Source organism: Odontesthes bonariensis, chromosome 20 (assembly GCF_027942865.1).
Source record: "Odontesthes bonariensis isolate fOdoBon6 chromosome 20, fOdoBon6.hap1, whole genome shotgun sequence".
Taxonomy (NCBI): domain Eukaryota; kingdom Metazoa; phylum Chordata; class Actinopteri; order Atheriniformes; family Atherinopsidae; genus Odontesthes; species Odontesthes bonariensis.
In genome coordinates, this window is record NC_134525.1 from 17,731,549 (window position 1) to 17,758,369 (window position 26,821).

The 26,821-nt window shown below is 41.8% G+C and overlaps 3 protein-coding genes across 10 annotated transcripts in view; 2 read left to right on the top strand and 1 right to left on the bottom strand.

Annotated features, from left to right (window-relative positions):
* Positions 1 to 5,821: 5,821 nt before the first annotated feature.
* xkr9 (XK, Kell blood group complex subunit-related family, member 9) lies at positions 5,822 to 10,435 on the bottom strand. The gene is made up of 4 exons (XM_075452329.1): positions 10,360 to 10,435; positions 9,205 to 9,656; positions 7,478 to 7,692; positions 5,822 to 7,396 (listed from the first exon to the last, which is right to left on the bottom strand). The coding sequence occupies exons 2-4, from the start codon at positions 9,501 to 9,503 to the stop codon at positions 6,762 to 6,764; spliced, it is 1,149 nt and encodes a 382-aa protein (XP_075308444.1). The 5' UTR covers positions 9,504 to 9,656; positions 10,360 to 10,435; the 3' UTR covers positions 5,822 to 6,761.
* A 3,820-nt stretch (positions 10,436 to 14,255) lies between these two features.
* tram1 (translocation associated membrane protein 1) lies at positions 14,256 to 23,117 on the top strand. The gene is made up of 11 exons (XM_075452267.1): positions 14,256 to 14,536; positions 15,870 to 15,933; positions 18,697 to 18,818; positions 18,904 to 19,020; positions 19,112 to 19,170; positions 19,286 to 19,370; positions 19,580 to 19,650; positions 19,785 to 19,889; positions 19,978 to 20,121; positions 21,151 to 21,302; positions 21,487 to 23,117. The coding sequence occupies exons 1-11, from the start codon at positions 14,414 to 14,416 to the stop codon at positions 21,555 to 21,557; spliced, it is 1,113 nt and encodes a 370-aa protein (XP_075308382.1). The 5' UTR covers positions 14,256 to 14,413; the 3' UTR covers positions 21,558 to 23,117.
* A 1,732-nt stretch (positions 23,118 to 24,849) lies between these two features.
* The window catches only part of ncoa2 (nuclear receptor coactivator 2), a 57,428-nt gene continuing 55,456 nt past the window's right edge, over positions 24,850 to 26,821 (top strand). For 3 of the 8 annotated variants that reach the window (XM_075452967.1, XM_075452973.1, XM_075452969.1), the window contains exon 1: positions 25,067 to 25,238. The gene's annotated coding sequence lies outside the window, so the exon portion shown is untranslated. Of the gene's footprint in view, positions 24,986 to 25,066; positions 25,239 to 26,821 lie in introns of those variants that run through there. The other 5 variants (XM_075452971.1, XM_075452974.1, XM_075452972.1 and 2 more) reach the window with 2 other exon arrangements.

Consider the following 26,821-nt stretch of genomic DNA (forward strand, 5'->3'; position numbering starts at 1 on the left):
GTCGGGTTCCCCTGGCCAGTTTAATCAAGACAAGCTTCCCCTGCAAGAAGATGTGAGTATATGTGTGTGTGATTGTGAAGCTATTGCTCATTCATAATATGTGATCTTATTTTACCGCTGATTGTTTTTGCCATACATACGCTCTGTATGCATGAGGTCTTGGCCCGTATTCCTCCATCCATTGCAGCATAAATAAACAGGAACACTCGATAATCCATCATCCTGTGTGCCGTGGGAGTATGCCCAACACTAACATGGCTTCTGTTTTCTATCTGTGTGTACGTCTGTTTGAGAGAGGCTGTGTGTGAGGGCTAGGATGGGTAGCACAATTATGGTAATGCTTGCTGATTGTCCATGACTGTGATACATAAGCCTCCTGCGCTAAATGAGCTTCCTCTTTGCTCTTTGTTTGTGTGTCCTACTTGCCTTGACAAGATGCATAGGAGGGAGTACACTTTGTTTCACATCTGCAGCAAGAATTTCTCTGAATTCCTTTAAAGGAATCTGTTCATATAAGGAGCTGAGAAGGGGTCCGGATGCTGATAGCAATCCTAAAGATTGGACATCTTTCTAGGGTTTATTTCTAATGAGCAACTGAGAACTGTAATGTAATGTTTAACAATAAATTGACTAAATGCAAGGAGAAATATTTTATATTTCAAGCAAACCTGCAAGTAAATTTTGGAAACATGAGGTGATTAACTACACTTGTGATTAAAGGTTTGTATATCCTACAGAATTTTTTATATGTTTGCATAAATGTGGCTAAAGACTTAACTGAATTCTCACATAAAAATAGATCAATAGAAACCAATTAGGTCAATTGTATAATACATGATGCTACATAACTGTGAGTGGTAAAATTATGCAAACCTCTAGCAACCAGCAGTTAATTTGAAGGTGTAATAAGAGTAAGGTGCTTTTAGTCAATGGAATTCAACCTGGTGTGTGTGTGTGTGTGTGTGTGTGTGTGTGTGTGTGTGTGTGTGTTTTCACCCTGTTTTACATATGGAGCACAGCGATTTATCAAGCTCTGATCTTTATAACAAATTCATTGAAGTGTAGTATGGCACAAAAAAAGGAGATCTCCGAGCATCCCTGTTAAAAAGCGCTGTTTAGGCCCGTCACACTGGATAATGCTACAAACTCTTCTCTAAAGAGTTTGGACTCCCCCAATCAACAGACAGAAACACTGTGTGCAAATGGAGAAAATTTCAGGACCAATCTTCCCCCCTACCCAGAGGTGATTAACCAACACCAATCACTTCAAGAGCAAGGCAGGCGAAAAAGAAACCTAGGTTAACTTCAAAGCAATTGAAGGCCTTTCTAAAAGAAAGAAAGTGAAAAAAAGAATAAGAATAATTCACGTATCCACAATCAGGAGAACACCAATCAACATCGAATTCTGCTTCCCATGATAAACATATATATATATCTTTTTAAAACACAGCTGTATACTAAAAATCATATGGACATACCAGAAGGCTTTTGGGGAAAAAAATGTTTTTTTGACACGTAACTGAGAAGCAATGTGGTTTAAGAACGAAAAAGGCTGCAAATATGTGATAAGGAGCTTATCCCGTCTGTGAAACACGGTGGTGGTAGTGTCATGATTTGAGCCTGTCTTGGTGTGTCTTTATAAGGACAGCTTGTTATCATTAATGGAACAAAGAATTCTCTAACTACACTAGCAAATAAAAAGCAACCACAGAAAAAAAAACATCATGTGAACTAAAAAAGAATGAAAAACTGTTTTAAACAAATAATAAAGTGAATGTTTTGGAATGGCCAAGTCAAAATCCGGACCATAATCCAACATAAATGTTTTTGAAAGGAACTGAAGTGAGCAGTCCATGTTGGGGAAACAGACCAGCATCCCGGAGATGAGGCCATTGTGTGGACAGGAATTGGCTGAAATTCTTCTCGGGTGATGAGCGGGACTGATAAATAGTATCCGGTCCAAACATTTTGTTGTAGTTATTTTTACACAAGAGAGTCAGATTAGATACTCAAAGGCATACATGGAATGCTTTATGTTTCACAAAAGATTATTTCCTTGGCGTGATATTTTTATTATCTACAGTTTGGGGTTAAATCCATGCAGTAATATGGAAAAATTCTACAGGTTTCACAGACTTTCACGCACGCTATACCACTTCTATTTTACCCAACAGGTTTTGTACCTGGTGCCATTGTGGAGCAGCTCTGAAGAAAAGACTATTTGACAATTATGTTGTCAGGCGTGGAGCAAAATCAGTGGCCACTTCTAAACCAACCCACACTAAAGTCTGCTAAGTATATAACTCCTCAAATGCAGGAAAATTGGGGCTTTATATCAGATTTATGCTAACAACTGAGCTCATCCACTGTATTTTTTGATCAAGCCTAGATTGACTTCCTTATTACAGGTCTTGTCATACAACACCAACGACTACTCTGAAGCCAAAGTCAAAATAGCAACAATGCTGGGGCTATTGTACCCAGCATAATGCACCATACAATATCCTCATTCATTGCATGAGGACTTTATTTACAGAACCCTCTGGGTAATGCAATGCCACGCTCTGATCACACAGCAGCCCACTGCGTGTAATTATCCTCAGCCTGCTCTCCAATCTGTCACTGCCCAAACTCATTTGTAACTGTGCATGTACAGTGATTAAAGAAATTTCGGTGCCACTATGCAAAAAAAAAAAAAAAAAAAAAAGTGGGGGTTCTATCGTTTCCCTCCTACCTTCCTCCACATTCGGGGAATTCTCCAAGAATGAGGCGAAGCTGCCATGTCAGACTGAGCCAGACAGACGTGTACAGATCGCCAACATTGCTAATGCATCCGAGGGCGCTGGTGCGGCAGTCAAGTCATAATAATTAAAGACATACAGCATCTCAGGGCTTTCATTAATCATGGTTTATATGGACTTTGAAGCCCTAATGAAAAACAGCCTGCCTCCGTGGGTTTATTGTGTCTGTACAAATTGTGGGGATGGTGCGCGCCAGGAATGTCCCCCTCCCGACCGGCTGTTACAGGATGTGGTGATGGAAAACAAAAAGATAAGATTCGGTGAAAACTCTGGTGGTTGCGGAGAGGTCAGTGGTCAAAGCTGTTTACGTAGACGCTGAGTGCAGTTCAGTGAGACAAAACTAAGCTGCTGACAGTGACGGCAGCGTGCGCCCCCATGTCCTCTCTGCGTGTTCGACAAGAGCCGTGCCACGATCTGTGCTTGACTGAGAAAAATGAAGACCTGCAGGCCTCTGGGGCTTCATCTCGTAGCATCTTTGATTTTTCTCCCAGCTCTGTGGGGGCGGTGGGCTTTTCATTGAGATCGGAGCAGGAGATTACTGGCTATCACGCTCTCAGTGCCAGAAGTGGAAATTACACTGAGGTTGTCAACGCCAGAGTTTTTTCTGCCTGCTTTCTGGGGAGGTAATACTTTACTCAACACATTTCATCCCAATATGGCTTATGACTGCTCCCTGGCAAGTGCTATCAGCGGTGAGTCACGGTAGGGGGGGGGGGGGGGCATGCGTGGTCCAATTAAAGCAAAGGACGACGGAAAAGGATGAGACTGATCAGGACTCCAACGACACGTGCGTCTTCTCCCAGTAAAAGTCCCTTTTTTAAAGTTTACATGGCATTGGTTCACTTAGCTCCGTTAAATGTGCAGTAGAAGGCAGAGAGGGGAGCATCCATCTTCTTAGATTGTAGGAGGGATGCGATTTTGCATTCTAAATGAAGACTCCTTCATACAGACGTAGAACAAAAACCTCCCTTTGGTCCAAAAGGTAGCTGTTATTAGCCAGCATTAACACGCTCACATGTGCATGTGTGTCTGTTAGAAGTAAATCGATATTCCATTGAATGTCCATCTTTTATTAAAAATTTCTAAGCAGAAATAAGAAGACTTTGAAAAAGAGATTGAAGGGCCGGAGTCTGCCGTAGCTCCACAGTGGATCTGATTTCTTTGTGGTAACTACCTGGCAGTGTTTAATTTCCTCTAAAAAAGCTCCTCGCTTAAATTTGTCATTTTATGGAGTGCTCCTGACAGAGTGCAACTGACAGATGAAAGTTCGAGCGGCCTCTTGGCGTAAACAAGTCAGAGATCACAGTTTGGCTGATTTAATTTTTTTTTTTTTTTTTGGGGGGGGGGGGGGGAGAAGGAGAAAAAGAAAGTTGGAGGAGTTGAACACCCGTGGTGCTCTGCGGACCCTGTGGTTTGTCAGCGTTCCTGCCAGGTGAGCTCACACTCTGCCCCCAACCCCCCAAGCCCCGACCACCACCGACCTCGGCTCTTCGACTTAACTCACACAATATTTTGCTGGTTGTCAAAACAAAATTAGCAGTGGCTTGTTATTTCTAGTTAGCTTATCCATGACCTCTGCCTTCATCCTTTTTTAGCGAAGAGGGGGATGTTTATTTGCCACCCTTCAGTTTCAAGGGATCAGGATGAGAAAGCACATAACAGTAGCTGATATTCATAGCTTAACTCAAGGCCGGTGAGATGACTGAGGTGGCAGGATAGCCACTGTGAAGAAGGGGGGCACTGCGATTCGTTCCAAACTGTTTTGGAGTGCGTTTGATCCGTCAGATGGTTTGCGCAAGAGCTGGAATCCTGTTCCTCAATCTTTTTTGGTGGGGATCAGTTAAGCATTTCTCTTTTCTTTAGTTTTTTATTCCTATAACAGAAAAAAGGGCAAAACTCTCAGATCAAAAGCGATTAAAATGAATCCCCCACCACAAATGACTTCAACGTATAATAAAATAACCACAAGGATAATATTGACTTTAAAGATTATTGATGGAAGAATTGAAGTAATGTGAGATTATATCCTACTGATAACTGAAGATGATCATGGGTAACAAATAAGCTGCATGAGGAATTATTTTAATTTGGCTCAGCAGTATGTGACCTCACTGCTGCCTATGGAGAAAGGAAACCTTGATAATGGCGCCATCCTGTGTTGAGCCTGTGCACTACAGAAATACACGAGATACACGTCCGCACAAACAGTATGTTTGTATGGACGCAGTACAAACATACTGTAACATACTACAAACATATCTATTAACAGTCTGTTAGCATTTATCTGTCGTTATCACAGTGTAGTTTGATATATTTCAAAAGGCAGTCCCAGCTGATTCCATTCAGAGCTGAAGATTTTGCATTTTTATGCAGCCCCCCAAAAAATACAGCACAGTACATCAGAAAACACAACAGCAAAACAGAAAAATACATTTCACTAAGCACGGTAAAAATTTCCCAAAGCATTAAAAGCAGTGTGTTCTGTAACAGGACAACAAATCAGAAAAAAACAAAACAATGTTTGGTTTCATTTTGTTTAGTGTGTTGAGCTGGGGGCCTAAAGGCAGCGCCCATCCCGGTTTTCTTGGCAGAGCTAAGCAGAGATAACAAGGCTGTTAACTGTGGCCGACCGTCAAAACTGTAAATTGTTTAATATTCTGAGAGAATCACATTTCTTTGCCAAAAGCAGAGGGCGATCGTGGATCTATGTCAACTAAAGGCCATGGGTGTCCTGCAAGTCCCCAAAGGGCTGCAAAGTCTGCAGTTTGTGTGTCTCAAAGTTTTGAACTCTCTTTTTGCACCTCTAAGAAATTGATTTGCATGCAGATTTTCTATTTAACAAAGACTAAATGACATGTAGCATATTAGGCCATCCAATAACTCCAGATTTAGATTAAGCTGCCGCCACGTGTCTTGTACAGTATACTTCCAGTCGCAGTAATTTCTGTTGAATGTGACAGGTTGTAAAGGTACAATGTCATGGATATTTTTTACTTATTAAGGCCAGTCAATTCACTTGATTTCATTCAATATTACTTTATTAGTCCCCAAACAGGAAATTACATTGCTGTAGTGCATTGCAGAGGGCAGCAAAGGGGAAGATGTGGTAGAAATCCAAACCAAGCATGAACATTTTTTTCAAAAATCCATGTTTTCACAGAAAAAAAAGCTCATAAAGTCTCAAGAAGAGGCAAATAAATATACCCAGAGCTACTGCAGCAGGCTGTCTGCCTCTAGTGCAGTGACATTTATTTTTAAAAAAGAAACATTTTGATGAAATATTGATGTTAAAAAAATGTAATGTTACTTTTAATGAAACATTTTCAACAACCCTATATTGTCAATCAGAACCATGAAATAGGGTTTCATTTTGTGATTTCATTATTTAGTCAACAAGAAGTGACAAATGATGAAAATGTATATTTATTAAAGACTTTGATTACAATGATTGCCAACTGGGGTTTCTCCCCTGGAGCGCACACTTACAGTAATGTTTATTAAAAAAAAAACATCTATTATGTGGTTATGTTCTCTGAGTTGTTGTCTTCAAAGGCGCGGATGTGTTTTGTAAAACAATGGTGTTTTGTGAAATGCGGTAGCCTCTGTTTCCAGTTTTCTGTATTGCCGCAGCATTTTCTGAAAAATCCCTGTTGTGCTCTTTGCATCGTTGCGTTTGTTACGGTATCCTGAGATCCAAGACACAACATCCGTGGACGACACGGATGTTGTGTCTTGGATCTCAGGATCGCCGTATTATCACGTATGACAAGAATAAATAAGTTAAGAGAAAATACATTTTGATACATTTAATTATAAATTAGTAAACCGTGCAAAGTGCAACTTTACTTCATGAAGATAACCAGCATTTGCATTTGTGTCCAGTTACTTGCATGCACAATATCACGTTAACTGTCCTATCCTCTCACTTAAAGTCTGAGGATCCGTTTGACAGAGCCTTCGTCAAGGTTGTAAAAAGTTCATTACTTTCCTTGTTCTTGTTGTCTCTGCCTCCACTCCCAGGCCGTCCACCTCATCTGCCTCTTGCCGCTTCCCCTCGGGGTGCAGGAAGAGGTAGTACAGCACGAGACACAGCAGCCCCAACACCGAACCTCCAAAAATCAAACCACCAGCTGGCAGCAAAAACGTACTTGTCTGCAGCTCCGGCATTAACAAAGCCAACAACAGTGGAGTCATGAAATTTATGATGGAGTAGAAAACGTAATAGATGATCATGGCGACTTTGGTGTCCTGTCCTTTCACGTTGAAAAATGTAAATACGAGGATAACTCCTACGACTGCCCGATAGAGCAGCTCAAGGCCTCGGGATGAACAGAAGTTGGTTTGAAGCAAGTGTGCCCATGTTGTTCCCAACAGCCAGAGAATGGTGAGAGCTACTGTGATGTAGGGGCTGAGTATGAGGAGGAGGCTGTAGCTGAGAATATGGCTGGTGATGGTGCAAAGTTTGTAGAGGAGGTAGACTGTTGTGGGGAGGCCTGAGGGCATTTCTCTGATGTGGATGAGAGATCTGCGCAGGCAGCGGCGATAGTCCACCAGCGCCCAGGCCACACTGAAGAAGGAGAAGGCCAGAGACAGACCTGAAAGAGAAGGGCAGGTGGTGCCAATGATGGTGCTGTAAGACTGTGAATATGCAAAAGGCACTGTCTGCCTCTACTTACACTGCATTACTGACAACTCTTTGTCGCTTAAGATGATGTAAAGCTGTAAAAGGAGCTGAGGAGCACTCTCCAGGAAAGCCTCAAGCAGCTTGAGCAGGCTCAGATCAGTAGCCATGCAGAACAGTTTGTGGTGCTCATGCCTCATCTGTTCCGCTGTGCATGAACTTGTTGTTTTCCAGACCTCTTTGAACCCTCGTTTCAGCAGGTGATAATACCTAGCAACAGACCAAGCTATAATCAAACAGGTGGCAACCATGAAATACACCGATTACTCATTCATTTCTGCGCCAAGAATTGCTGCACAGACAGTGAGGAATCTGCAAGGCACAGGTTGAATGTGGTTATTCCAGTTTGCACATTCCATTTATACCATACCAGTGTGCATGCTCATTACAATACACGTTTTGACTAACAACATGCGGGCTCTCCTCAGCGTGAGCAGCATGCTGTTTTGCAGACAAAATCTACACTGCCGTCCCGAAATCTTGAGCCAAGTCTCATTTCTTCATATTTTGCTGCCAAGGAGTCAGACTTCTGATGCAAACTTTTAAAGTGGTCGTGAGCAATAGCTCTCCAGGCTTACTGAAGGTCTTTCCAGTATTTCTTTGGAATCACTTGCTTTTTTTCTCATTTTCAGTCAGGTCCCTGTATTAGACCAATTTCAGAAGTAGGTTTTTTTCTGTGCCTCTCCAAACTGACCTATGAATCATCCAAGCACAAAACAGACACCTGACTACAGAGGTGAACCCGTGCTTTGTCTACAACAGACAACTTAGCAAAGAACCAGTTTTATATTGCATCTTTGGGTACTTTGTTATTAGCACCCTGTGCAAAGACATATAGTTTGATTCAACTTCCTTAGAAAAAAACCAAAGATGACACAGACACCTTTTGATGACATAGAATAGAATAGTTCTCTATACCAACAAGGTGATTCCTAAAGAGCTTTTAGCTGAAAACATGGCATTTCTCAGTCCTTTAAGTTTCCTTAACATTTTTTAAGGAAATTGGACAAGTGGAGGACAGAAGAAGAAGTGGCAGGCCTGAAAAATGATGAAAGCAATGTCCTTATAAAAGTTTGAGAAAATCCAACAAAGACATGTCACGGGACCTGAGAGATGCATCTGGACCTTGAATTGATGCATCTACTGTTGGCAAAAGCCTCATCAGAAATGGTCTCCATGGAAGGGTGGCTGTTAAGAAGCCATTTTTCCCGGAAGGGAAACAGGTAGAAAAGGTTGAGGTATGCCAAATGACACAAGGACTTAACTTAACACTTAACATCAGTGGCAACAGCTCTTATGGAGGGATGAATCCTCGCGAGAGCCCAGACCTCAACATTATTGACGCAGTGTGGGATCATCTCGACAGGGAACACAACAAAAGGCAGCCGACATCCAAAGAGGTGCTTTGTCATGTCCTTCAAAAAGAAATGACAAGAAAGCCTGACTAAGAGGGTTCAGGCTGTGTTGAAGAATAAAAGTCCTAATACCAAAAATGGACTTTCAAGCTTTTTAGAATTGTAAACTATTTGCGCATTATATACTGTATTTCTTTCCTCTTTTTTTTGCTCATGCTTCAATAAATTTAGCCTATTTCCTGTTTATTGTATAAAAAAAACTTGATCAGACAACCATGTGGCTCAAGACTTTTGAAAATTACTGTATAGGGTCATGTCAAACTTAAGGTGCAATGGTCTCCTCATATTTAATATGTTCATTACATACCTGATGAAAATGCCCATACAAATGACATGCAAGGCAGCAAGTCCACCCTTTGACATGCCTGCTATGGTTTGTTCTCCCTCATCCATGTCATCCAGGTACCAGACATAACTGAAGATTTGGGATACAAGCAGCCCAGTGAAGACAAACATCACAGTCATTCCACTCCAAACATATTTTGCCTCGTAAAAATAATTTAGAGCCAGTCCAATGTCATTCCAGATGTCCAGCACATACAAGACAAGCCCCAAAATGGTTAACAGCCATCTCAGTTTGGAATACTGAATGTTTGTCTGCAGCATTGTGTCGTCACTTGGAAAGCTGGCGTGTGAGTTTCCTTTGGAATCCAAGCTAGAAGTGCTGCCACTTTTGTTCAGATTTGCATGGAAATGTCAAAAACAGATGCTGCCGTAGGACGGTTTCGGAAAAGTTTTTGGGGGGCCGCTTTGGTCTCTCTGCAAAAACAACACAAGAAAATGACATTAGTTTTGTAACAAAGAGAGGTTTCTCAACACGGACAAGCTTTTAGTCAAACACTCTGGTAGATTTACCACAATGTAAAACAAACTTAGGTTGTGTCAGTTAAAGACTGGAAATGCAGTGTGACTAATGTCAGGTGCTGCCTCATGGCCTTCAGTCTGTCATAAGCTATTTACCACCTACATGCTGATAAATGACACGGCTTACACCTATTCATTTCAGGAATAATCAGTGACGATAGATTATATAATGAGAACTCTTACGTAAAATACACTGAGTTTTTCTTCACATGCAGAATGCCATCACACAGGATTATAAATGTATGTTTTAAATGACAAATTAACCAGCAGTTGTTTCATTATGAGCTGTTCATTGAGATATCATTGAACATAAAGCTGACGATCAAGGCAAATTAAGGGACAAGTTAATCCAAGATAGTATACACACATACAAGTACATTCCATGAAATATATCCATTACAGATGTCTTACTTTATGTACTTCTAACTTTCTATACCTTTCTGTGTTAATTTACACGTCTGAACTTGCTCTCATTTAGTCTTAAGTTACACACATTTAGCAGTACATGTCATCCAACCAAGATCACAGGTACAGTAAAGCACTCACGTAAAAATACAGACAACAAAAACAAACTATTAAGAAATAGTGCTAAACTTACGGTAATGTTTTTTCTAAGGTAGAGAGCTATACAGGCCCCAGCAGCAGACAGTTCTTCACCCGGCAGTGCTCTTTCTCTTTCCTTGAAACTCACAATAAGCCCCACCTCAGCGCATACCGGTCTGATATAGCCAAGCCCGTAAAGACATAATTGCATAACAGAGCTTGTGCCTGTGTACATATAGTAGAATCATGTGTATGTGTGTGGTTCACATTTCCCACTTCCCTGTCACACTTTTGCATCCTCCACAACTTTAAAGACGTGACTGGCCTGAACGTCGGTCAGTGGGTCAGGACTGCACTTGACACAGAGGGTAGATAGGGTGATGTTATGACTCACATGGTGGCTTTTCTGTAATCTGAGTGATTGCTGGAAGTATTTGAATACATTTTCCTGAGATCCATAACGCCGTTCGACTTAACTATTTATAACCAAAAGTGCTCCTATTTTCCCTTAAAATTAAAGTAAATCAAGGTAAATTCTAAACAACAAACTATGACTTGAAACTTTAAAGACTCCTAATAACTTCTGTCAGCTAACTTTAGCTCGATTTTGCTATGAAACTGGCATTACTGAGTCTGACTCTCGTAAATGCCACTTAAAAAGAAGTTGAATTTCAAGTCAGTGGATTCTGCTGTGATGAACTTCCTCATATGTATTCAAATAGCTCTTCATGCAAATCCAAACTGCAGCTGAATGTCATCAGGACACCGAGTCTCAGCATGAATGAGATAGGAGCACCGAGTTCAAAAGACCTATTCAATCTTTCTTTGTTTTTGATAATATTGGTAGTGGGCACATAAAGCTTTACTATTTGATTAGTTCTCTCCTATATTCTCAGGGGAAGATTAACCCACAAACGGATTCCTGTGTCAAAAATGAGCTGTGGCTTTCTTTTAAACTCATGTTTATCATGTGTGTGCTATCTGTCCCGAGGCATTGCAAACTAATGTCATGATTTGATGTCATTTGACAATATATCATGTGTACAAGCCAGCTTTACCTCAGTTTTACTTTGCTGCTTACACATATGTTCCTTAACTTGTGTGGGATTTTTCATACAGGACCCTTTATCAGGTAAAATTTGAATTATTATTAATTCAAATATTATTTATTATTACATTGCTGGCTTGGTACTTTTACAAAAGAATCTGAATACTTCTACCACTAAAGCATTTCAGCCCTTTTTGACACTATCTTTGAATAATTCATGCAGAAAGCTTTATTAGAACCTTTCACATGAGAAGATCAGTTGGCGTAATCCTAATTGCTGATAGGCCGATTGCAGTCAACAAGATGAATGTTGGCTGATATATCTGTTCATCCCTAAGGAAAAAAAAAAAGAAAGAAAAAACTGTAACTAACTGCAGGATTGTGTCTTGTCACTTTTGCACTGATGAGACGCAACATGGAAATGAGTGAGCAGGAATCCCAGAAACATGGTTTTGGTACCTTTATAGGAGCGCAAAATGTTCCTCCAAAATGTTTTGTTGTAAGACTGGGTTTCAAGCGTTTCAAGCCTCAGTTTCAGCTCAGGCTGAGTTTATGTATGAAATTTTAATGCTATGGCGATAATAATAATAATAATAATAATAATGATATATATATATATATATATATATATATATATTTGTATATGGCCCTACATGTGTCTTTAATAAAGTGAAATGAAATTAATAGATTCAAGTACTGCTCTAACAGTCTTAGACTCTCCATGGGATTGAAGAGGCTTCTCAGTGACACCGTTGACATTTTAAAGCTGTACTGTTTGTTTTCTTGTATAGATCACACTCCATCTGAACAGGTTTAACAGTCTGTTGTCTTCTGCATGATGCACACAATCCCTCCTCGTGTTTTCCCATCTTTGCTCGGTCCAGTGATAGTGTCCAAGCCTTAGTCCGGTTATAATAAGTAAGTAAGTAAGTATGCCCTTTATTATCCCACAGTGGGGAAATTCATGCGTCGCAGCAGCAACATACACACATACATACAGCTTGTGCAAAAGTAGACATACATACAGACACAGGATCAGGAAGTTAAAACTATATAAGGGAGATAATAAAATAGGGATGTTATATAAAAATAGAGATATTCCTGTCTAAATAAATGCATTAGTAAAAGGGCTTAAAAACTTTAAAAAATTTAAAAACCCAGAGGTAGTGCAGTGTTAGCAGCATCATACAAATAAGAAAAAGACTAAAATAGTAATAAATAAATTAAATTAAGAATTAAATTAAGAAGAGGGGGTCACAGTAACAGCTTAGCATTGTCATCATCATCATCATCATCATTATCACCATCATGGCTACTGCAGGGACTTGTTGTTGTTGTTGTTGTTGTACAGTCTAACTGCAGAGGTCTGTCTTACAGTTAGGGTGGAGGAGTCTGCTGCTCAGTGGGCTCAGCAGGGCTGCCACTGTTCCATGCAGGGGGTGGTTGATGTTACCCAGGATTAATGACAGTTTTGTCATAATCCTCCTGTCTCTCACCACCTCCACAGGGTCAAGGCTGCAGCCCAGAACAGAGCCAGCTTTCTTTACCAGTTTGTTGAGTTTCTTTCCCTCAGCTGCTGTTATGCTGCTGCCCCAGCACACCACACCATACATAACAACAGAGGAGACCACAGAGTCGTAGAAGGTCTTCAGTAGGGTTTGTTGGACCCCAAAAGACCTCAGTCTCCGTAGCAGATGGAGTCTACTTTGACCCCTTTTGTAGAGAGGCTGTGTGTTATCAGTCCAGTCCAGTTTTTTGTTGAGGTGAAATCCTAGATACTTATACGTGTCCACAATGTCAATGTCAGTCCCCTGGATGTTCACTGGTAAGAGAGGGGGGTGGACTTTGCGCCGGCAGAAGTCCACAACAAGTTCTTTGGTTTTTCCAGCATTAATCTGGAGGTGGTTCTGGTGACACCATGTCACAAAGTTCTTGTTCAGTTCTCTGTATTCCCTCTCATCCCCGTTGTTGTTAATGAGAACCACAATGGCTGAGTCATCTGAGAATTTTTGTAAGTGACAGTGTGGTGTGTAGTGTGTGAAATCAGCAGTGTAAATGGTGAAGAGAAGAGGAGCCAGCAATGATAATGATAATGAAAGATTGTCCTTTCCTATTGCCAAAGGGAGCTCTGGCCAGACTTACCGCTCCTTTGTGTTGCAAAGTAATGCCCACCCTGCCCTATCCCACTGAAATTTGTCACGCATTTCAGAATCAGAATCAGAAAAAACTTTATTTATCCCCGAAGGGCAATTAGAAGGGCAAAGAGCGGTCCATTAAAAGAAGAACAAAAAAATGGAGTCATAAAGAAAATAAAACACAGAAGGGGGTGACAAAAAATAAATAAATAAATAAATAAATAAAAATAAAAATAAAAATAAAAATAAAAATAAAATATATATAAAAATAAAATAAAATATTTAGTAAATAAATAAAATAAGGCGTCGATTATATTAAAATGACAATGTAATTAAAGTGACAATAAAAAATTTAAGTGACATTGTGGTTAAAGTGTCGAGGTGATATTGTAATTTGCACATCAGATGTTGCACTACAGAATTGTACAGAAGATCTAAGTTATAGTTATAGTCACTGTCTCAGACTTCTTAGCGTTCAAGAGGAGAATGACACTGGGAACAAAGGTTGCTCTCCTTTGGCAGTAATCATTTTCTCCATATAGGTGGACTTGCACTCTGAACTTTGGACAAGGACCCTGAGACAACCTGAGCGACCTGGCTTTTTTTAATTTCCACATACTGTAACAGAGCTTCAGTCCCACCACAGAGCCTGATGGTGAGATACTTCGCCTTATACTCCAAACCTCTAGGAAGCGACAGAGAGCCCCAGCTGTTTCCTCTCCTGTGCGTAAAGAGCGTCGTTGGTCAGGCGCAGTGGCTCTCTGTCTGGACCCTCCCACTAGCAGAAGAGTGACACGCCATTCAATAGCAGCCTGGCCCTGTGCATGTAGGAAGCAGAGGGAGACAGCGGAATATCATACCATCTGGTAGAAAAAGACACCACATCTGCGCCGCATAAAGCAAAAAGTTTCACGAATCGCTTCGACATGGGGATTCGAAAGAAGACCAACAAAAACCCGCCGGTGTTAAGCCACGAGTTTGTCATCCAGAACCATGCAGATATTGTTTCCTGTGTTGCTATGGTGTTCCTCCTCGGGCTGATGTTTGAGGTAAGTCCACATGTTGAATGGGTTTTAATCGTGGTTCGTGCGGGGTGGGTCGGGGTGGGGGATGCTCCGCCAGGTTTTTTCGACGGAGCGTTGTTGGATAGAGAGCCGAATACTCCCAGTCCGATCTCTGGGAAACTGACATGGCTGTCTGATCTATTCCTTTCATTACTTCCTGCTGTTAACGAAAGTTTTTTAATCCACATTGGCCTCCAGTTCGCTTTTATTCCGCGACACCGTGAGCCAGTCGGTTGGCTTGAATATTTTTTTATGCATTTAAAAAAAAAAAACCGACGTGTAAACTGATGCTCACTTTCCATCTGGCTACTTCCCACCTTGAGATCGATATTTCAAATCACTGTTCTCTGGGCCCGCCGTTTTATCCCACTTAAGGAAAAGGGAGTTAAAAAAAAAAAGTATCAAACCTATGTTGCACGTGAACATATTTGCGGAAACATCTGAGTATGTTGCAAGTTTGAACCCCTTATTGGTCTGAGCGGTTTGCGTATTTTGCAACAGTCACCTCGCTTAGTTTATGCGTCGATGTGTTACGTGGCAATCATACAACGATAGAGGGCTGTCATCTGAGGAACCCGCTTCCACCTAAACGGAAAGTTCTTCTGGTGGCTGAATTGCATGCTAAGCACACACAGATGCGGCGGGTTGACGAACAATATTAGAGCTCAAAGCATTTCAATCGTAATAATGTGGTCTGGCCCACTTTAAAACAGCGCCAGTTGAATGTAACGTGTGTTTCATCTTCCAGAGCGACTCCGCTGGTGTCCAGTTGGCTGTAGTTAATGCCGCTTCCGGTTTGCGTTTCAGAATAAGACTTCAGACGGACGGCGGCCGTTGCGACGTGTTTTATTGTTGCAAAATTGTTTGGAACTAAACGTGCTTGCTTTACACCTAAAGTCTAACTAACAGTGAACACATTCTCGTTATATCTTTATTTTAGTCGCCCACGTAGCTCCTTTGTTGCCGCTGCTTTACAACGTTGATGTAGCATTTTTGGCTAACAGTAAGCCACTCACAGGCCCCCTTTAGAGCCATTTCATAAACAAGCATCCTTAAATTACAACCTCTCAAAAGAAGCTTGATAGTGTTTTGACCCCCCCTCCCCCTGTTTTGAAGTTGTATTTGAAGTCTCTCTGTGACGGTAACGTTCATATACGATTAACAAACTCCAAGATGTTGTAACATGTCTCAATATACCACAAACGTGTTCTGTGTATAATTGTGGTTGTCTGGTCCAGGTTTGCATGACTGGCATTTATAGTGATGTTCGCATTCTGTCATAGCTAAAAATAATTTTTTTATATATATACATCCTCAGGTCACCTCGAAGTTTGCAGTATTATTCATAACTGTCCAGTACAATGTGACCATCTCAACTAACGGTGAGTAAAACACTGGTCTGTTGTGAAACGGTGTGTTTTCTGATGATGTGTGAGTCTTTTAAGTGTAGCGTGTAATGCAGCAGTCTCTTTGAACGCTCCAGCTGGAAGCCGCTCATTTGGATTCTGTACTTACGTGGCCTTACACAAACCCATTTGAGAGGGATCCTTTTTTTTTTTTTTTCTCCCCCTTTTGGAGCTAAATTTAGTCTGCCTGATTTATAAATTTCTCTTGTGGCAAGGTGAGCAGGGTGAATTTGGGCTGAGGTGGAACTCAAAGTCCTGACTGTTTCAAGGTTAACATTTTCTTTGCCAGCTTTCAATGCTTTTTTTTGTAAGAACGCGTGACCTCAGGACTTATTCAGACTGTGCTGCACAGGCTGAAGGTTTGCAGGCCGCCAGCTGGTGATTCTGTTCTTATCTGTGAAGCCTGCCCCCTGTAACTTATTTACAGGTTTCTAATAAGACAAATGACCGCATCAACCATGTCCCACTACAGAGAGACACTTCAATTATGTTATTGTATTTTTCCTGGTCCGCGCTGACTTTTACAAACAACTGGATTGATTTCTTCATGCGGTTTCACAAGCGATGAGCACAGGAGAACCACTCAGGCTTTTTTTAAACAGGTAGCTTCTTTTGCTTGTGTCTGACAGTCAGGGCCGTATTAAGTCAATGTGGTGCCCCTGGGCACTAAACCTCAAGTGCCCCTAGGCTACATTTTCAAACGTATTCATTCAAAATCAGTAACAATTAAAGCAGCATCCATCTATATACAGTATGTAGGATTATTCAAATATCTCCATTTAAAACCAATCAATTCAATTCACTATCAATCCAAACAGCATCCATATATTAAAATGTACAGATTCAAAATGTGTATCAATTCAAAGAGCATCCACCTATGCAGCACTAACAACACTCCTATTATCCAGGGGGACGTCATTGCCACAGCCGTCCCAGAGCACCATAAGTTGTCTCCCCAGAATGCCAAACCACGCACACTTAAAAACTTAATCAGGGTGCTTGCTCTTTTTCCAAATCAAAATTCCAGACTTTTTCCAGACTTTTTTAAAACTGAGACTTTTTTTCCCCAAGACCTTAACTTTATGTACTTGTAACTTGTGTGCCTACTGCCTACTTCATTGGTTGAGATTGTACCAACTGTGTTTATTGGAAATGTTAATTTTTATAGGCTAGTATTCAATGAACAAATGCATTATTCACAGTAAATCATGCTTTTACTGATGAAAACGTTTCAAAATATGAAAATCACAAGTACATGAATTTCACATCAAACAAGTGTAACAAAAACTATCTATAAAAAAAAGAAATGGATGGATGAATGTATGTAGAAATCAGTCTCTTCACTCACATCTCATCCCATTAGGCTAATACAGTACGTGACCAGTTAGTAAAATTATAGTTTTATAGCCTACCTTCCTATTTCTCATTTCACAATGCCTTTGAGCATACTGTAACATTCTACCATACATTTATTTTCCATCCTTTATTAAGACTTTCACACAAAATCCAAGACTTTTCAAGGTCTGGAAAACAGTGCTTCAAAATTCCATACTTATTAAGACTTTCAAGACTTGCGGCAAGCACCCTGTTCATCACGGCCACAATGCGTCGCAACACCTCTCTCCAATACTTCGCCGCATCCTCTTTTTGTTGTCTGAGAACAACATCAACCGTACCCGCATTCCGTGACCTCCTGAGAGGTGAGAGCAGACACTCGCGGTGGCTTGCGCTCTTCTCGTGGGCTGTGACTCTGTCCGGGTGTTTCCAGTCACTGTCCCCTCGGTGAAAGCATTTTGCTGCCCGGCCAGGCATTTACACGCAAAACAATACACCATGCCGGTTGAAGGGGAGTATATTAGCCAATCTCTAGACACTGACTGTTTGTTCGGCAGCTGGCATTGGAAGAGATCGTTTGTAAGAAACCTGGTTTTCTTACCGTCGTGCCGTGCTGATGCTGCATTAACCGCCCGGTTGTGGTAGATGGTGGGACCGTTAGCAATAGCCAGCTGGTTGTCAGCAGTTGTCGATGTTTTTATAAAGAAACGATCTAACACTGGAACATTTTTAATTGCCGCTAAACGCCTGGAGTCTTTTTATTTTTTTATTTTTCTCTTCGCACAACCACTCAATTGATGTCTATCCATTTATTTTAATTTTTACCGCGTTTTTTAAAAAACATGATGCATTTCACCATAGGTGGACTGGCTCAACTGACAGGTTGAGGGAGGGGGGTTAATGTTCACATTAGGCCACTATTGCTCAGAATTATGATATATCGTTGCTGTTCTTATCACATTAGTTTTAATAATGAATTTTATATGAATATTTATGTCAAGTGTCAAGTGTAATCATTTTAAGTGTACAAACATTCATGAAAAAACTTTTTAAAGTTTGTCGTGTGGTGCCCCCCCACTGGCTGTGAATGGTTGGTGCCCCTGGGCACTGTGCCGCAGGCCCATATAGTTAATCCGGCCTTGCTGACAGTATTAGGGCATGGGTGGAAAAATATCCAACTTTCCAAAAACTGTAGAGCATCTGTGTACATTTTACTATGGTACAATACTGCAGCGTCTTACAGAATCCAAACAGGATTCAAAGTCGTTAAACCTGTGAACCATTTGCCTGAATTATGTTTAACGTTACGTGAGGGGACCATGAACCAGGTGCATCTCATCTTATTCAATTTGAATAAGTCCCGCTGTCGGCAATGGCAGATTTTATAACCTGCGTGTGTCACAGAAGCCCCAGAGGAGACGGCTGTGAACTACTTCCACCATGGCATCAAGGACTTGGCTACCATCTTCTTCTATATGCTGGTGGCCATCATCATGCATGCCATCATCCAGGAGTACGTGCTTGATGTAAGTAAGACGCACTCGTGTGCGCCGGGCTTTAACATTGAAGTTCTGTGATCTCTGTGTTGTTTATTGTCGTCCATCGTTGCAGAAACTCAACAGAAAGAAGCACTTCTCCAAAACCAAGCACAGCAAGTTTAATGAGTCGGGCCAGCTCAGCGCCTTCTACTTATTCTCCTTCGGCTGGGGAACAAGCATTTTGCTCTCAGTATGTAAAGAAGTTAGCCGGCACTGTTTTCGTTTATGTTTTAAACCCAATTGAAGTGTTTAAAAGTGTTTTTTTTTTTTTTTTTTTTTAGGAAAACTTCCTGTCCAAACCAGTCACCCTGTGGGAGGGTTATCCACATACACTGATGCCGTAAGTTGCAACGATGTTTGGACGCGGGTGCTTTTATAAAGATTGTTTATGGATAAAAGGACAGGAACCTTGTCACACAGGATGTGTAAAAAGCTTTGTGTGTGGCGTCTTTCAGGTTCCAAATGAAATTCTACTTCATCTGTCAACTGGGCTACTGGCTACATGCTCTCCCAGAGCTGTATTTCCAAAAGACAAAAAAAGTGAGTGTGTTTGTTTGTGGTGGAGCCATCGCTGTGGGATTAGATGACGTCCTGTAACTTCTGTTTTGGCCCCTGTGGCTTTTTCCTGTTTAACTTCCTGGGGCATGTGGCATTGTTTCAAATCATCGCTTAAATGAACCCGCGGAGAACGCGCTGCTGTAAATATTTTGACCATTCTCGGCCTCCCATTCTTTGTGTTTACCGTTCAGGAGGATATTCCACGCCAGCTTGTGTACATCTTCCTGTACCTGGTCCACATCGCTGGCGCCTACATTCTGAAGTAAGGGCCGCCACTTAAAAAGCCTAAAATTAAGTGTGTGAAACTGCGGAGGTTGTGTTTGCATAATGCCCTTCAGGAGAAAGTTAGCGGTGTGTCTCTGTCTCTAAGGATGCTGCCTTTTTTTGCTTTTTCAGTCTGAACCGCCTGGGCCTGGTCCTGCTGGTGTTGCACTACTTTGTCGAGCTCCTGTTCCACGTTTCCCGCCTGGTCTACTTCAGCAACGAGAACAGGCAAATGGGGTGAGGCCCGGTTTTCGGCGGTAACAATTTCAGGTTGAGAAAGTCTTGAGCTGCGCCATCTCAAGCCCCCCTTCCTCTCGTCTCACAGATTCACCATATGGGCCGTCTTGTTTGTCCTCGGGCGGTTGCTCACCCTGTCCTTGTCCGTCCTCACCGTGGGCTTTGGCCTCTCCACAGCTGAGAATCAAGGCTTCAATTTGGCTGCAGGGAACTTTAATGTTCTCGTTGTTCGGTAAGTGAATCCTGAGGAGAGAAACGAGACCGAGTCCTCCTCCACATCTGAAAATAAATTCTCAAGCATCGTCTACCTGCAGCTGCCCTTTTGAAATGTTTAATTCCTCGAGCCATGAGTAACTGGAAAGGTAGACTTTTAAAGGCGTAAAACGGGATGCAAACTAAAAATCTTTGGCTTTGACCTCGTATTTTCTCATCTCCATCTTATCCCCTCATTTCTTTGTAGGCTCTGAGCGCAGTCAAATAGTCAAAGGTGTACCTCTTTGTTTCGCCACAGACTTTTTCCTTGACCTTGTTGGAAAACATCGTGAGGTCAAGGAGAGATGGTAGGACAGATGTGCGAGGACTCAAGAAAAGACAGCAGCGCTGCAACAAGATTAAAGCCACACTCGTGCGCTGTGATGCGGTGATGTCTGCAGCAGTGAAGCTACAGATATTCAAAAAAACTAAAGTGCATGGGGTTTCCCTGTTGATATTTTCTTATCCCACAGTTTCTCTGAGACTAAATGTGTCCGTCACATTTGTTTATTTAGATACAACCTAAAACTTCTTTATCAAGGTTGGTAATTAGGGGAGAAAACAAAACAACTGAAAAAGCCTCTCAAAAACGCTCTCCCTCCCCTCTTTAGCATTTAGAGTCCGACTAGCACTAATCATGGCTACTACTTAGATGCTTAATGGTCATTTCACTCATTTAAAAAAATAAATAAATAAAAATAAGACTGCATGCAGTACTTCGGTTCAACAATCGTAGAAGAGGAAGTGAACGATGGCTTCGATGAAGCGCTGTGAAATGCAACAGTGCATGTTGTGCTGAACAGAAATGTGAAAAGTCTTCCTCTTTCTCTCGCTGAGCTGTAACAGTTATTATTATTATTATTATTATTATTACAATTGCCCTCAGCGTGTTTACTTTCTTAGGACATAAGAAAGCTCAAAACTGCCCGTCTGTCTTTTTTTTTTTTTTTTTCCTTCTTTTCCTCCATTTAACCTTTCAAGCTATTGACAGTCTCCTTCCGTCCACCAGGGTAACTGTCCTGGCTGCTATCTGCCTCACGCAGGCCTTCATGATGTGGAAGTTCATCAACTTTCAGTTGCGCCGATGGAGAGAGCACGCCCAGGCTCAGTCCCTGAAAAAGAAACCAGCTCCCCCTAAGGGCAAATCAAAGAAAGACAAAGGTGAGCGAAGATTTTCTCAAACGGTGTAAAATGAGCACAAGACATTAATGGAAGCTAGCTGTTCTTAAAATCTATCATGATAAGCTCAAGATCCCAAATTGGTGAGAATCTAAGTCTTCTGTGCATACCTCTTACTCTAAATGGATGTGTCCTCTTTTTTTTTTTTTTTTTTTTTTTCCCTTAGCCAATGGAGTAAATGGAGTGAACTCTAACGGAGCCGATTCACCAAGAGCAAGAAAAGAGAAGTCCTCGTAGAAAAACATTCCCCTCAGCCTTCCCCCTAGCCCCTTTTACGTTAAAGAACCATCTTCCTCCGGCCTCCGAGGCTGTACCCAGCCAGCCCGTTCTCCAGCTCCTTGACCCTGATGCGCGTTTTCAGCCCCCCAACCCCACCGGACTGACATCCGAGCTGGACTTCCAAGGACCGTTCAGCTCCGTCGCCACGTCGTCCATCACACCTTTTTTCCCCCACCCCGGTCTTTGCCCTGCCGTGCCAACATAAATGGAAATTTACCAAAAAAAACAAAAAAACACCGAAATAAACTGAGGAGAAAAAAAAAGAAAAAAAAAGTCCCTATTTAAGAAGTGCCTATTGATACAGATTGTTTTGTACAGAGTGTAATTTTTAAAAACTTCAGGAATGAATCACGTCAGTGTTTGTTTCTCCCACTTCAGGTCATTTGATGCTTTGTTCAAATGCTGTGTATTCCATTTACTTCCTTTCTTTCCTTGTATTTATAAGGGTTAGCTCTGCTCCTCTTCTTTGCTGCTGACCCCCTGTCCTCTTGAAGGACCCCCCCCCCCCGACATATAGAGTTTATTCTTTTTTTCCCCCTCCCTGATGTCTCTTGTTTGTCCGTGAGTGGAGGCTGCATAAAAGTCTTACAATCTCCATTCTTGAGAGGTCAATGGGGTTCATGTCACATTTTCAACACATCTGTCCTCAACAGACACCTGTGGGTAGAAAATAAGGTACATCGCATGGAGTACTTTTCAAGTCTTAGCTTATGGGTGGGAGCTGAGAGTATATAAAAACAGCCAAGAAGAGGAGGAGGACACCATGCCGTAATGCTGCAAGTACGTTCATCTTTCAGTATTAGTCCAGAACTGCCAGCAAAGGAGTAGTGACCTGATGTAGCATTTGATTAGTGGAGTTCAGATCTCTTTGTTATCAAAACAGAACGTGTCTCTTGCTATGAATGTGTTTGGGATTTATTGCAGTGGTATCTGTGGTGTTGTTAATGACAGCCCGTGCTTTAGATTTTCCTGACATGACTTTGAATGAGATGGAAATGTGTCCCTTTTGCAAGTTAGAGAGATATTGGTGTTGAGCGGCCTCTTTTAATGTCTGACTGGAATGACTTCACTGTTTCTGTTCGGTGGTGAAATTACTGCTTACCTTTAACAAAAAAAAAAAAAAACGTGGTCAAGAATGATTTGTCATAAAGGCATGGACTTTCACTTTGCTTAGCTTTACCCACCCACTATCCACTGTGCCATTGGAGCCTGGTTGACCGTAGTTGACCCCCCCCAAGCCTTTTACCTGTGTGCCACGAGGGAATGAGGCGCAGTCAGCTGCACTGTTAACATCTGAGGCAACACAGACCTGAACTAAAGAATAAGCCCGTTAGGTTGGGTTTAGGCACACGGTGATGTGTTTTTTTTTTATTTTTTTTTTATTTCTCAACTTGTTCTGAAAGTTTGTCCTGTAAAGAAATAAAAAAAAAAAAGTTGTATAGTACGAAAACGAGCACTCTGAATTATTAGGCTGTTGGAAGAGTGTCTCCCCCCCCCCCCCCCCCCCCTCTGTTCCTGGACGATGTTTTTGTCTGACAGCAGAAATAAAATTTAAAAAAAAAAGCAGCACGGTGTTTGAATGAATCTCGGCAACAGCGTTGCCTGTTGTATCCTCGCCATTCAGGGCAATGGGGTTGCATCACGATCCCAATCCAAATACCTGGGAATCCTCCCCGATGATCTCACATTCAGCATTTGCGAATCTTTTTTTCTTTCAAATCCAGTCTTCTCGGATTCCCTTTGAGGAAAAAAGAATTTGTCACCACCATGGTTGCGTCATTTCCACGCACGCATCTCTGCACTCCTTCCAAGCATTAGATCAAGCCGACCACAGACAAACCAACATTAAAACCTTAACGCACATCGTACCCTCGGGTTGGATGGTCTTCTTTATCCTCCGGCAAACTCTGACGAATAAAGCCATTCTTGGTCTGCTCCCAACTCATCTACAGACCTACAAAGTTACTGTACTGAATTGGCAAAAGGGAATTTAAATTCCCTTTTTCCTCTACTCAATATAACCTTAATCCTAAGAAGCCACATCCACTAAATGAAAAGAGAAGCAGATAGTCCGGTTGTAAATGTCACAACATGAGCATTCTGTCCCCGTTTGACCCGCAGTGACTGTTGCTCGCACGTTTCGACGTTTTTTAAGTTTCTCGAGCCCTTTGTGTTTGAAACGATGATGTTTTATTGTCCGTTTACGGGACATCCGCATGTTCATATTACTGTCGTAGGCCTACTGATTTATCTCTGCTGACACTCATGGGAAAAGTAGATTATAGATCTTAAGTTTTCAATTCCCTGGTTAAATTAAAAAAAAAAAAAAAAGTAAACAGACAGGTGACCAATCATAGAGCCGTGCCCCACGCAGTAATCACACCTACACTCGCATAATTTTGTATCATCTCCAGGTACCCAGGCATGCGTTTCCACCCCCATTTTAACTTCTTCTATAAAACTTAAACACGGCTATGAGGATTGACGAGAGCCCACAAACCCCTCTCCTCACGGTCAAGAATACAATTCTGGGACAAAACTGCACCTTTTCCGTTTTTCAAATCTTTTATTCGTTTCTTGGCCAGCGACATAACTTTTTTTGTTGTTGCTTTAAATCAAGCTTCGTGAATTGAGGACACGACCTCAGCCCCGACTGTTAAAGGACCGTCCCGGGCGGCCACTAGGCGGCGGTGTTGCACAAGTTTTGGCTGAGAGAAAACGCCTGTGCCCATTTGCTTCACGGACAGTTGACCAGACAGTAAATCAGGGAAGCCAAATAAGTAGGACACCCTTATTTGCAAGGTTTCGACAGCCTGTTTTTTTATTAGGTTGAGCTTGTGTTTCGACATCTTTTTTTTATGGATTTCTTTCAACTGCAACCAGCGTGTCATGTTGAAAAATATATCCCCCCCTGTTGCACATTTCTGACTATTGTTTTGGGTTGTTGTTTTTTTTGTAGCAACTTTAAAAATGAACTTCGAAAATTGAACTTTTATGAAAATACGAGATTAAAAAGCAACCGTAACAACATACGTTTCACCTGCTACACGGAGCTCGTGCCCATAATTTTACGAGACTACATAAATGTTTACGAGCTAAAAAATTTACATTCATCTTCAAGAACCATATTCCTATCACCCAAGGGTGTATTTGGTGTAACGGGCAACACAGTGCACTTTTTTTAGTGTGTGCGCGCGTGTGCTTGAGAAATAATAGTGATGGGGAGGGTTTTTAGTTTGTTCATCTTTTCAACCGCACCGCATTTTAAAAAAAAACATTACTGATACTGGCACGGTGGCGAGTCCAAGTAAGTGACGATGGCTGTCAAGATTAAACGTCGACAGTGATGCTGATTAATCAAACTGCAAGTACCGTAACCCTCGCAGGTAAGCCGCCGTAGGATTGCACACGGTCCCCCCGGCGGTAACTGAGTTGATACAGCTTGAGCCCCGTGATGTGGTTTGGTGTGGGGGAGGATAGCAGCTACCAGCCAGATAAACACTCAGCATTGGTTTGCAGAGCAGGAGTAACATGGCGGCACAGTTAGCCAGCAGAAATGTTGTTTCACTACCGCGAAGGTCAGAGCTGCCTCGGATAAACGGAATTTAACAGCGAGGACTCAGTGAAAAGTATCAAATCGTAAGTAGCCGCGCGCGTTTGTGCTCCACGTAGGGACGGGACGTGGTGTTTTCGCTGCGAAATCCATGATTCAGTGCGAGAGATCTTCAATCTCGGTTGTGTGTCTGTCTGGCAGAGGCTCTCGCTTCGGCGTTAGCTTGTTAGCAAAAGCGTTAGCTTCTGGCTAAGCTCGCTGCCCGTGTCGGCGGTGTTTTCTGCAGCAAACTCAACTGGACGGCGCAGACACTGCGCCTGCAAAGGAGTCGATGCATGACTCGCGTGCCGCTTCGGTGTGTCCGGGGGCACGTTCGCATGTGTCTCGGACGAGAAGTCAAATGTGGCGTGCACAATACTTTCATGTGTCATTGTTTTTTTGTGCTGAGTTAGCGAGTTACCGTTGCCTACAACACCGGACGAAGTTCGCCAGTTTTAGCAGGAACGTAGTTAGCATGCTAACGGTGTAGCTGCGGGCTAGTCTCGCTCTTTGGAGGAATATGAGTAAGCCAAGACTGTCCTCATCACCATGTGTTTGAGCGGGCTGTTAACGTTGTTTGTTGTGGAAGTGATCGAGCCGCTCTACCGCTTGCCATGTTTGCTAAGTTGAGGAAATGTCTGCATTTGTTTAGGATGCACAGTGCGCTCTCTTTTCATCTCCCCCCATCCTGAACTGATATTTCTCATGTGTTTGGCAAGCGTCGCTATGTGTTGTCGAAGTGCTCCAGCAAAGCTAGTCGCCATCCCGTACGTGGGAACTGAAACTGATAGCTTGAAACACTTGGGGAGGAAAAAAGTTGTCCCTTGTTTTTAGAGACGTAGTAGATAATAAGCAAAGCGAGTGCAGCTTTTTTTTTTTTTTTTTTTTTTAACCAATAGAGAAGTTAACATAAGTAGAGGGTGTCATAATGTCATATCACCGGGGACATGTAAGTTGGTGTTGAACCCAGGGCTGCGCACTCTTGTCTAAAAACTGACACTTCTACTTCTCTTTTACTCATAGACAATTCGCATGTGTGTTTCGACATTTACAACGTGCACCTGCAAAGGGAAAAATTAGAATTCTGTTTACTCTTTTTTTTGTGTGTCGGCGTTCAACTGTTTTTTTTTATTTTTTATAACGCACCAAACACAAACGCTGATGAATGCTTTGACTGGGAAATGAGGTATATCGATGCACTGGTTGACTTACTTAAACAGTTGTGCTCATGTAAAGCTCTCCTACCACTGCAGGCAAAAAGCTAGTGACCTAATAGAGCACAATAGGGTTTTTTTCCTTTTTTTTTTTTAAAGTGTCACCCTGCTCCTGATTGCACTCAGATGGGGCTTTAAATGACCAAACGATCACAGAGAAGTCATGTCGCCTCGTGTCATTGCAACAATTGCCTGCTACTTTAAACAAAGTGTGTGTTGTTGTTTTTTATTTATTTATTTTTATTAAGGTTTTGTTTGAGTTTTTCTTTCGTATTATGCTGATTTATTTTTTTTTTTTTTTTTAAAAGAAGGGGGAAAAAAGTGTTAAACCATGTTAATTTGCTTCAGCTGCTGCCACCACACATCCTGCGGGGTTACTATTGCGCGTGTGCCATTTGCATTGTTTATGCTGCCAC

What these genes read in the sequence shown, in the direction of transcription:
- xkr9 (XM_075452329.1), bottom strand. Translation starts at nt 9,503, where the DNA reads ATGCTGCAGACAAACATTCAGTATTCCAAACTGAGATGGCTGTTAACC. An exon ending in TGTATGGGCATTTTCATCAG is followed by an intron (nt 7,693 to 9,204) that starts GTATGTAATGAA and finishes GTCTGTTGCTAG; the next exon opens with GTATTATCACCTGCTGAAAC. An exon ending in AGAGTTGTCAGTAATGCAGT is followed by an intron (nt 7,397 to 7,477) that starts GTAAGTAGAGGC and finishes CTTCTCTTTCAG; the next exon opens with GTCTGTCTCTGGCCTTCTCC.
- tram1 (XM_075452267.1), top strand. Translation starts at nt 14,414, where the DNA reads ATGGGGATTCGAAAGAAGACCAACAAAAACCCGCCGGTGTTAAGCCAC. An exon ending in GAACAAGCATTTTGCTCTCA is followed by an intron (nt 19,021 to 19,111) that starts GTATGTAAAGAA and finishes TTTTTTTTTTAG; the next exon opens with GAAAACTTCCTGTCCAAACC. An exon ending in CAAATCAAAGAAAGACAAAG is followed by an intron (nt 21,303 to 21,486) that starts GTGAGCGAAGAT and finishes TTTTTCCCTTAG; the next exon opens with CCAATGGAGTAAATGGAGTG.